Source organism: Pleurodeles waltl, chromosome 6 (assembly GCF_031143425.1).
Source record: "Pleurodeles waltl isolate 20211129_DDA chromosome 6, aPleWal1.hap1.20221129, whole genome shotgun sequence".
In the NCBI taxonomy this organism is placed as follows: domain Eukaryota; kingdom Metazoa; phylum Chordata; class Amphibia; order Caudata; family Salamandridae; genus Pleurodeles; species Pleurodeles waltl.
In genome coordinates, this window is record NC_090445.1 from 12005849 (window position 1) to 12018148 (window position 12300).

Below are 12300 nucleotides of genomic sequence, written 5' to 3' on the forward strand. Positions count from 1 at the left end.
GAAAATTTGATGCAGCACGGGCCTCACTGCTGGAGAAATTATGCAGCACCTGTTCTCACCGCTGACTTCACACATCGTGTTGGAAATTTCCATACACAGATCCTGGGTGTAAGTCTTCATCATCACTGCACAGGCCACAGGCTGTGCACCCGGAATCGACGAGCAGCCTCCCTTGTGAGAAAAGAAACGATCGCATGGCCTCCGGTGCGAGTAAAGAATCGATGCGCAGCCTCACTCGAGTAAGAAATCGACGCATTGCTTGCTTTTCTGACGCACTGTCGCACTTGCGGCTTTATTTTTGACGCATATCAGGTACTTTGTGCTACAACAACGCACCCATTGATTTCGGTGGATTAAGACTCCTTATTTTAAAAATTCATATCTTTGCTTGTGTATGTTGGATTTTTGTCGATTAGGTCTTGTTTAATTTAAATAAATATTGGTTATTTTTCTAAACTGGTGTGGAATCCTTTTGTGGTGTTTTTACTGTGTTACTGTGTGTTTTGTACAAATACTTTACACATTGCCTCTGAGATAAGCCTGACTGCTTGTTCCAAGCTACCAAGGGGGTGAGCAGGGGTTATCTGAGCTGTGTACCTCACTTGCCCTGACTGCTTGGACAGAGTGCAAACTGACTGCCAACCACAGACTCCATTTCTAACAAAAATCTACATTACTGCACTCGCCAATATCATCTGATCCCAAGAATTGGCTCTCATCCCGTATGCCAAAGACAACCAACTCATCCTCTCCCTGACAGACAAGACAACAACAACCAGAGCCATCTTCACCAATTGCATGACCATGGTTGCAGAATGGATGAGAATCGAATGCTTGAAGCTCAACTCTGAAAAGATGGAAGTACTGGTCTTTGGAAACAGGACCACCCTGTGGGACGCATCCACCTGGTGACCGACAGAGCTAGGCCCAACACCCACCAACCATGCCAGAAATCTGGGGATTGTGCAGGACGATAAGCTCACCGTGACAGCACAAGTCAATGCATTGAGAGGTGCCTGCTTTCACATTCTGCCACAGAATACCAGGGGCATTGTCATACAAGCAGACTTGACTACTGGCAACGTGCTCTATACTGGAATCTCCAAGCAGCTTCACTACAGACTACAGACCATCCAGAAAGCTGCTGCAAGACTCATACTCAACATCCACACTGCACCCACATCAGCGAGCCCCACTGGCTTCCCATTCATAAATGCAGTCTATTCAAACTCCTAATGCACTGTGCCAGCCTCATACACTTTCACCAGCCTGCCAGACACCTCCGCTCAACATCACTCTGACTTGCACACCCCCCCCCCCCCACATTCACAAAAGCAGTGTAGGAGGTTGCTCATTCTCCAAAACATGGAAAGGATCCTACAACACATCAGAACCTCATCATCACTTCTGGAGTTCCGCAAGAAGCTAAGGACCAGATTTCAGATAGCATATTAAACAAACGCTGTATCAGCAGCATTTTTTGAAACTTTTTGTACAAGGCAGTAAATTAAGTTATATGCAAATATTTTAACCAGAATGGAGGTATCTGGGTCTTGGCTAGGAAGCATTCTATAATCTATATTTTAAAAAAAGATACAGAAAGGATTCAAAAAGCTACTGCTTAGTAGCCCTTTTAGACATTGCAGCCCAGGTACACATGGGTTGCATCACAAATTGTATATTCACGGAGGGTCGCAACATGGCCTGCTTAATGAATGTTAGCTAAACAGGCTGCAATTTGCACCCCCTTGTGATTGCATATAAATGGGGGGACAGGTCCTTCAAGGAATAGCAGACCTCGATCCCTGCATTTGCACTACTCAGTGGGAAACTTACTTTTAAAAGCAGTACTGCTTAAAAAAATATACTGTTTAAGAAGTTAAGAAGGCGTTGGGGAGACCAGACAATGGACCCCCAGAGGTCATCCGATATGATTCTCAAAGGGGGCTCAGAAGAGAACCCATGCTCCTTTGGGAATCAGTTACCACCTCCTTTGAGGCTTTAGTAACTGATCAATGAACTGCGAATGAACTGCAGTCGCAAACAACTGATACAGTCTATAGTGAACCGCAATTAGGAGGGAACGCTCCTTTTCAGACCCTTCCTAATTGCTGTTCATGATAGGCTCTACTTGCAATAATGGATGTAATACACAGGAAATACCCATTGTGCAGTCACGTGTGATTTTGACAATCTCCGTATCTGTGGTTGATGAATGGGTTCTTAATTCTGGCTCTTAGGTTTGTAAACAGAAGTGAGGTTTGCAATTTAATTTAGAGTATACACACACTATGCATATATCAAGGATTTATATGCCTACACTATGCAAATAACAAGGCCTTATATACTCATACTATGCATATAACAAGGACCATACACACATTATGCAAATAACAAGGACTAATACACACACTATGCATATAACAAGGACTAATACACCCACACTATGCAAATAACAAGGACTAATACACCCACACTATGCAAATAACAAGGACTTATACACCCACACAATGCATATAACAAGGACTCATACACACACACTATGCATATTACAAGGACTAATACACTAACACTATGCAAATAACAAGGACTAATACATCCACACAATGCATATAACAAGGACTAATACACACACTATGCATATAACAAGGACTAATACACACACAATGCATATAACAAGGACTAATACACACACACTATGCATATAACAAGGACTAATACACACACTATGCATATAACAAGGACTAATACACCCACACTATGCAAATAACAAGTACTTATACACACCAACAATACATATAACAAGGACTCGTAGACATACACTATGCATATAACAAGGACTAATACACACACACACACTATGTATATAACAAGGACTAATAAACACACACTATGTATATAAGGACCCATACACACACACTATGCATATAACAAGGACTCGTAGACATACACTATGCATATAACAAGGACTAATACACCCACACTATGAGTATAACACTGTAAAGGGCAGAACAGGGATTTATATTCATGGCCATATTCCTAAAGAAAGCCTCTGGCCTTACTTAGCAGACATATATGCAGCCGCATGTTAACTATCTGTGAGATGAGAACAGCTTTGTCAACTCTGTATTTTTAACCAATCAATTGGCCCTTTGTGAATACTCAGCATAGGGCAAAACAGAGGAAAGACACGAGTATCAACCTATCTGAGTAGCAATAAAGACCTGGACACAGGCTCAATGAAGAATGATAAAACACGTCATGCCTGGCCTACAATCTTTATGGGAGACATTTAGTGCAATTATTGTTTGTTGAAGGATATAGGGCCTGATTTGTGTCTCAGCGGACCAGTTACGCTGTCACAACGGTGACAGATTTCCTGTCCGCAGGAATCTAGACCCCATTACATCCTATGGGATTTATATTTCAGCAGACAGGATATCCGCCACCGTTGTGACGGAGTAACCCCTCCATCAAGATCTAAATCAGGCCCATAGACTTTTTCAAAACCTCTGCATGCCATGACTGTGTCCTGACAGGTTTTCAGTTCTAAAGCAAAACTTAGCAATGTGGGTGGCACAGAAGGTCTTGTAGGAAAGTGCCTCTTCTGACATGGTCACCCACCCCCACACTTTTTGCCTGGTTTCTCGTGAAATTAAGACTGAAAGTGCACCGGGTCACTGCTAAACATGTCCTCAGTGCCGGATCATTTTCCCCAAAACTGCACAAACGTTTTTCACAATTGGCAAAACCTTTAGCACCCACTGTAACTCTCTAGTAAATGGTACCCCTGGTACCTAGGGCCTGGGGTACTAAAGGATGTCCCCTGAATACTGCAGCACGAATTGTGTCACCCTAAGCTATCCCTCACCAAGCACATGACAGGCTGCCATTGCAGGCTGTGTGTCTTGGTGTAGATAAAAGTGAAAACACAACATGGCACACAGCCTGTGCGCCATGTCCCCTAACACTGCATGTAATATATGTAACTCACTCATACAGAAGACTTACAGCCCTAAGGCGGGGTGCATTATATTACATGAGAGGGCATATCTGCACAAGCAGATATGCCCCTGCTATGTCTCTGTCGATTCTCAGACATAGTAAGTGAACCGGAAAGCCATTTTGAATACATGTTCTGGACACTGGTCTTTACGAGTTTCCCAGCTACATGGTGGCTTCACTGAAGATAGTGATGTTTGGTATCAAACATCTCAGATTAATAAACCCCCACTAATGCCAGTGAGGGATTTATTAATAACTGCACCCTGAAGGCACCTTAGAGGTCCCCCCTGAAAACCTACCAGCTACTAGTGTATTGGCTGACTGGTCCTAACCAGTTCAGCCCTTAGACACCTTTCTGAGCCCCCAAGGTGAGTTTGAGGGCCAGCAACAAAAGCCTGCACTGGGCGGGAGTATTAGCACCTCTCTCAGGCAGGACAGCCATTCCAGGGCAGGGAGCTTCAAAGGCCTAGCAGCCTTTGTAATGTGACCCAGGTCTCTCCAGATGCCAGAGATGACTAACCCCCCTGCCCTGACCCCACTCCACGTTTGGCGGCAGCACAGGCGGGAAAATTAGTCAGATTAGGAGGTGTGCCCACTTCATGCCAGTTCCACCCCTAAGGTGGATAAGCTGAAGTGGACACTACTTTTTAAATTTTACCATCTTGTTTTAAAGGAATTAGGCCACTAGGGTTAGGGTTAGGGTATGCCCACTTATCAGCTGAAGTGGTCATAAGAAGGGTGTAGTCACCGTAAAGGTAGTCAGCCCATTGGTTAACACTTGGCACACTCTGTAATGCCCCTAAATTAGGTGGCACCCCTGCACCCTAGAACTCATATCCTGACTACCTACGATGAAAAGGACACAGAGGAGTTGCACCTTACAAAAAGGAAAAGAAGGAGCAGCTGACTAGGTACCAGCCCCACCGGCCTGCCGACCTCGACGGAGTCTGCCCAAAAAAACGACTCATCCCGCAGCTGAGCCCCCAAGAAACCCAGGAGGACTACCTACCTTCTGCAAAGACTCAGACTCCCATGAGCAGCAGATCCGCTCTGCAACAAAGTCTCAAGAAGGATTCTGCAGCCCCCAGAACAGCAAAGACCTGACACCCGAAGGGACCACCGCACCCGACGTCCACAACCTGAGTTGAAGCCAACCAAACGTGCCAGCCAGGTTCCCCAGCTGTCTAGAGTCCGAGTCCACCCGAGTTTCACCCCTCTCGGACTCCTCCACGTTGCCTGCAGCCTCTGCATGCAAGCCCCCTGTCCTGCAGCCTTGTGGCTAGAGGAAATCCAACACCTCCAGCAACCACTGTACCCTTGGGCCCCGACATCCCCTGAGTTTGAGTCCACCCTAGGTCTACCCCTGCTGGACTCCCCGGAGGCGCCTGCAGCCTCAACACACAAAACCCCCTGACTGCGAGTGCTCCTTGAAGAAACCTGATGCCTAAGGCCAGCCCTGCATCCATCGCCCCTGGGCCCGGGACAAAAGGACCTAAGGTGCACCTCCGTCCCCGAGCATCCCACATCTACAACCTACCTGTTTGTTGTCCCCGAATGGCCTCATAGCCAGAGCCTGCAGTCTGTTTCAACGAGGCCCCAATTCCCATTGGGCACCCGACGCCTTGCTGCACCTCTGCAACTGGCCGCACCAGTGCTGCTCGGATTGACCTGTTGGTGTGGCTCTGATCTGTGCCCAGTATTTACCTTAACTCTCTGAGATTGACCTTGTAAGGCGTTGTTAACTGTGTGTTTGCTTAACATTGCTTCCCTCCATGGGTTAACATTGAAGAAATCGCACTGTGACCATTTTTTAAACTAAAATGTATGCTTGAAAACAGAATTACCTTGTAAATAAGTTTGTGGGTTTTAAGTATACATAAATCAAAGTATTATTTTTCTAAATTGGTCTCAGATTTATTCTTTGTGTGTGTCTCATTTATTGCCTCTGGGAGTACAACATATGCCTAACTGCTCGCCCACGCTACCAAAAAATGGAGCATTACTCCTATCTACTTTTGCCTCTGAAAGCCAACTGGGGATCCACTGGAATCTCTGCACCTTGTACGTCTTTTTAGTGCGCCATATAGAAAGCCAGCTTCCCACAGATCTCCAAAAAGGTGCATGTAAAGTTTTTGCCGATGTAAAATGAGACACTGTCAGGACTGACAAAGTGATAAGGGCGCACCGTAGCATCTGTGCTCACCTAGCTAAGGCTATTAGATGCCTTCAAATATGCTTTAATTCCGGTACAATTAAGGGTCTTGGACTCTTAATCCAGTAGTCTGGGAAGTCATGTAGCAGAACTGATACCCACATTCACGGCCACAAGCACTATAAAGGAAAGCTTTGTGCACCAGTACAAAATACCTCTTTTGATTATGAAGGTGTTTGGTGTCAAACCTCTTTTTCACCACTGTCGGAGTATAAGGCTTCTACCAGATCTCCTGGGTCACAATCAACACAGCGGCCTGAAGAAGCAGAGCGAAGTGGATCTCAGGAGATGAGCACAAGGATCATGGCCAAACGAACTGGTGCTTCGAACCTAGCAATGCAGGTAGACCCTGAGCAGCATGTGCAGTCACTGAGAGTGCAGGAAGCATCTGGGCAATCACATCTTTGGAAAAGTCTCTCTGCGACTGAGTTCTTGGCATTAGCCACGGTACCCGCCATTTGAGGTTATGAGTGCTCCCTGCTCGGCTGGTGCTGCTACCTTGGCTACAGGAAATTAAAAGCCCCAAAACCTTTAGTGTCAGATGGCAGAATGGATCACATGGTCGCAAGCGAGATGGGACCCTTGTGCTTCCAAACACAGGGACTAAAGATCACCAACTTCCATTGAAGGGAAATCAGAGGTTCAGCTGATGCAGAAGTTGGTGAGGGACCAGCACCTGTTGGCAATTATTCTCCCTTGGGCCCGCAGCTTAGACATGGTCAAGGAGCAATGGGTCAAACAACATCAAGTTATTTTTCCTACACTTCTCGGAACACCCTATACAGCTCATGAGATGGACGTATCCTACTCCTGAGATGGATGTATCCAGCCTAATCACCGCTGATGGGCGTAGGCACAAACGCAGAGCCTTGGAAGCGACTGGACTTTGGACCCCACTCCCATCAGCTACTGGGATTGACTAGGACCTTTCTGTCTTCTTGGAGCTGAAAGGAGTACCTGAAATCTTATGGTGAAATACCCAGTTACTAGATAGTGTTGCTTAAGGGCATTTGACAAATGAGAAGTCTGTGGTTCACTCTCCTAAACCTGCTTGGGCCTTTGGTACATGCCATATAGGTCTTACCGAACAGGTTGGACTTCTCGGGGACAGAAGTATGTGAATTTAAAGACGTGTTACTTCCATGTTCAGAAAGCAGCTTTCTTGAGAAGCTGTCTCCAACAACCCAGGAAGGGGCTGTAGGCACTAGAGCCTGCTGGCATATCAGAACTCTTGCCCGAATACTCACAGCTCACAGACACCCTGAAAGGACACTTGCCTTGATTTAGTCTCAGAATTGGGCCTGCAACATGGCCCAGTGGAATAATGCACAAAGGCTGGGCAATGGTTCTGATAAATGTAGGTCTTAAAACACCTCTGAAAGGAGAGGTTTGAGTGCATATGGGCTTTGAGCACATATAGGCCTCAAGGTACAACAAATGAAGTCAATGCAGTAGTTTTGGGAACTATTTTTGAGTACCTACAATTTAATGATTCATTCGGCAGATGACGTCTTGTTAAACTTAACACTGTATACTAAAAATATAAAGTCTGTGCTGTTTCACTAGCCAAATCTTCAAATGCGTGGTGCCAGAGGGGCTGTAATTCCAGAGTTGTGTCCTGACACCAAAGAGTCAGCTAATCACTTCCTGATGAACTGCTCTTTAGACATGCACACAAAAAGGACGTGGAAACAGCCAGATCTGCTGAACCACCAGACACACAGCCAGAGTGAGGCACTGTGCTTGTGTGAATCTAAGCTAATTATGCTGTGCCCTTCACAGTCACCAGATCTATAGGAGCCGTCTTTAGCATCTGACCATAGGCAGCTTTAGTTGTGAGTTCCATACAAAACAGAGCTCATGGATAAACTTCATAATCATCACATGCATGGCATTCTGCAGGCACCAGGTGCCCACTGGGGACATTGTAGGGATGCAAGCCAGGAGCACTGGTGTGTTGATGCCTGTTTTAGGGTTTTGTCGTTTCATTGTGAAAAAAACTGGCAGTAAATCAAAGTCATATTCTTTACATTTAAACTGAGTGAGTAGATCTTAACTGAGGTTACGTGTACATTCCAAGGTGGTGGTATGTTTTATTTATGAGGTACAATTCATATTTACGTGTATTTGGTTTGCTTTTAAGTAATTTTAAAATGTTGTGGGTAGATTGTGTTATTTGCATTTTACTTTTGATCTTTCTTGTAATTTATTTGTTTTTAAAGTTTTTGCTTTACTGTGTTTATGCCCACATAACCATGACTAGGTACCCGTAAGGTTTGCAAGCCCCCGGCTTGCTCAATGTGCCCACTGAGTTTCTTTCAGTACACCATCTAGCCAGGAAGAACATATCACCCTGCTGGGAAGCAATGATGTCAGGAAGGGGAGCCTCCAATGAGAGACAGCAATCGGATCAGGAGAAAAGGACTGCAAGCTGTACATGTAAAGAAGATGTCTGACGTATAGGAATGAAAAAAGAGATGTGTTTGAGCCCATAGGTGCATAAGGAAGGGCATAACCTGGATGTGCCAATATTCCTCGCCTCCAATAAAATATTTAACACTTTGCTGTGCAAAAGATGTTCGGTTTTCTGGCCTCCGGTGAGGACATCCCACAAGTATGGAAACGGTACCCTTGAACACACAAGGGAAGGTCTAGGAGGGCACATAAAAGACACATGACCAGATCCAACAGGAAGAAAAAAATATGGGTTAAAATTAGAGAGACAACGAAATGTAGGAGTTATGTATAGTGGGAACCAGGGCATCCCTGGGCAGAGACGATGCCAGATGCTGACCTGAGTTTCTGCAGCTGAATGATTGCGCGGATGTGATCCTCGGACAGGTCCGTGTTGTAAAGCACTAAGGAGACTAAGGTGTCCTTCCACTGTGTGAGGAAGCCTAGATCAGAGAGCTGGATCCCAGAAAGGTCAAGGGCAGTCAAGCAGGTCAGAGGCTGAATTAGTCTTTTCACGTCCACTCCTTTAGTCATGCTCCCGAGGTTAAGAAATCTCAGGCGTCTGAAATCCTGAAAAGTGAAGTCCTTGACCAGAACCTGGCGAGATGGGTTCACCAGGCAGTCATAGTCTTCGGAGCCTCCCGGATTCTCCTCTTCGTAGAAAATGTTACAGCAGCCAAAGAGACTCAAGGAGACCAAGGTGGGGCTGAAGTCCACCAGTGTTTGCAGGCTTTTAGCAGATAGCTTCTCGCAGTTAGTGAGGGAGAGTTCCACCAAGTCCTGGAAAAAGAAAAACAATACGGTTATAATGCCTCAAAAATACTTCCATTTGTCTCACTCAGTTTCTAAACGACACAGAGCTTTCTTCTCCTATGGCTTGCTCCCAATGCCTTTGGGTCCGATTTAGATCTTGGCGGAGGGGTTACTCGGTCACAAACTTGACGGATATCCCGTCCACTATATTACGATCCCATTATAGAGCATATCCGTCATGTTTATGACAGAATAACCCCACTGCCGAGAACTAAATCAGACCCACTGTCTTGTCACTCTGAATTTGGAACCAATTCACCTTTCTTTTGAGCCCTTATGTTTCAAGCGGTACCTGGGCCACAGCCATTCTCCTTTAAGAAATGCATGAATGTAGGTCCCGCTTCGAGATAAGGGCTCTGCCGGGTGCATGCTTTGGGGGGGGGGGGGTCCTAGCCCACTCTACTACTTTGCCCCCTGCATATCCCTTTCAAAGGTTTTCAAAGAATTTGAGAGCAGTTTGGCCCTTAAGTGACCTGAGCAAGAACTATGCCTTACTGGACCCTAACTACTGGACTTTTGTACCCCCTGTTAACAAGAATCAATAGTCTGTGAACTTGCCTTTGACTATCTGGACTGCACAAGGGTCGCACCTCTTTTTGGTACGTCTTGGGGGTTACTTTGCTGCTATTTGTTGTTGGTAATTCAGCTGCAGAGGCTCCATCCCACTTATTTCATTGCCTTGCATCCAGAACCACAGAGACACAAGACAAGAGGGCCTCACTCATTGTACCAAAAGTAGAGATGTTCAGGGTCATTTATACTGGTCCAATCTGTCCTACTAGGTCTGTCTGTCCTACTTAGAGATTTCTGCCTTCCTGACAGGGATTTCTGTGTCCCAGCGCTGTCAGTTTCTGGGGCAGGTGTCTGGTTTAAAGCACCCACTCTACAGATGTTCTATACTGAGAAAATATGCTCCCAAAGTAGCAGTTTGTTTTCTCACTACGAAACAGAAATGGACCAGGTGTGAAGGGAGTTTTCTTGGTGCGCGTGGGGGCCGTTCATCATATTTCCTAACCCTGTGCACCATGCCTCACTTGGAGGACACAGGCAGAAAAAATCAATCAATCAGGATTTATGTGGCAAATCACCCATGAGTGACTCAAGGTGCTGGATGTGCGATGGTCACACTGACCTCCATAGGGTGAGAAACCTTCATTGTGACCTGAGGGCCCTCTGGGTTGGAGGCTCACACTGACAGACCAAGTGGAAGCCCTGCCAATGGAAACACAACTTTTCCACCAACTCTATGAGTTTAGGGATGCAAGTTTGTGAGGGCAGGAACACCTGTGATTTACGATGATGCTTCAGCTTCGTCACACTCTAAATTACACCCCTATATGTTCCTGTTTGGTACGTCTGCTACAGTGGCAAGCCATAAAGGGAACGGAGTGGAGGAGACAGGATATTGGCAAGAAGTCATATGAATCTTTGGTTAAAAACAGTAAGTTCCATATTACAACAGCATGTAGAACTGTGAGTACCCTCAGATAGCTGCCCTGCAAAGGCAGGTTGGAATCTGGACTTGGGGTTCAATACCCTTATAACAATCAAGGAAGTATGGCAAGCCAGTGTCTCACAGAAATAGGGAATCAAGGGACACCTAATCAGCGTTATGCTATATGCTTGGATTTCATTCACTGCTTCGAGAAGCACTGGCATAAGAAATTATGTCATACACAAAGTAGATTATCAGGCTGAGATTACACATAGTGAAATGTCCATTTTAGGGGGTGGTACTCAATAACAAATAGTTTCTTACTTGTAGGTGTAGTTTTGCAGCTTGAAGAATTTTCTGGATTCACATGCTGGGCATTATTCCGCCATCTAGTAGTTGAGTCCAGAGTTCTCCAATTTTGCCTTTTTTTAGTCCTTCCTTTGTTTTTTGTTTTTGTTGTTGTTCTATCCCCTGCTCCGGAAGCTCCCACCTTTGGCTGCCATCTTCATATTCTTTTTTTTTTCTTTTCTTTTCTTTTCTCCATCTTCTTGGTGGAGGTGGGTGGGTCGTTTGTGAATCCAGAAAATTCTTCAAGCTGCAAAACTACACTGACAGGTAAGAAACTATTAGTTTTCAAGTGTGAATCTTTTCTGGATTCACATGCTGTTCATCAATTTTGTAGCAGTATGTTTGATTTGCAGTGGTTGCGTTGAAGATGGACTTAAATTTGTAAACAGATGTTTTAGTACTTTTTGACCCACTTCGGTTTCTTTGTTCATTTGACTGTCTATGCAATAGTGTTTTGCTGTCATACCTATATCATGTAACAAACTGATTGCTAGAAGGGTCTTTTCTTCCTTGCTGAGTGTGCCTTGGGGTTAAGCTCAATTTCTCCTCCGCAACTCTGCGGCATATTTGTATAGTTTCCGAAATCCATCGAACAACTGTGCCTTTAGTTAATGGTTTTCCAAAGTTGTTATCTGCAAGAGAGACAAAAAGTTGCTTCGTCTTTCTGCTTGACTTTGCTCTCTTCATGTAGAATATTATTGCATGCCTGGCATCGAGTGTGTGAAAAGCTCTCGTTTTTTGATTTTTTTAGGTTTTAGAAAATACATGGTATTTGAATAGTTTGGTTTGAGTGGAAGTGCAAAACTATCTTTGGTAAAAACTGTGTTATCTCTTCTCATGAGAATTCTGTCCTTTTGAATCTGCAGATTTGGTTCCTGAATTGTGAGTGTTTGTATTTCTCTCACGCTACGCAGCGCAGTTATGGTCACCAGGAAAGCAGTTTTCATTGTGAGCATCTTTAGTGTGGCTTTGTGCAAGGGCTCAAAAGGTGCCTTCATTAACTGAATTAATACCTTACTAAGGTTCCATGTGG

General features: G+C 45.0%; 1 protein-coding gene across 1 annotated transcript in view; it reads right to left on the bottom strand.

Moving 5' to 3' along the window:
• The window catches only part of ZER1 (zyg-11 related cell cycle regulator), a 287758-nt gene that overhangs the window by 206669 nt on the left and 68789 nt on the right, over positions 1-12300 (bottom strand). The window contains exon 4 of the mRNA XM_069237017.1: positions 9012-9451. Within this exon, the coding sequence (XP_069093118.1) occupies positions 9012-9451 (440 nt within the window). The remainder of the gene's footprint in view (positions 1-9011; positions 9452-12300) is intronic.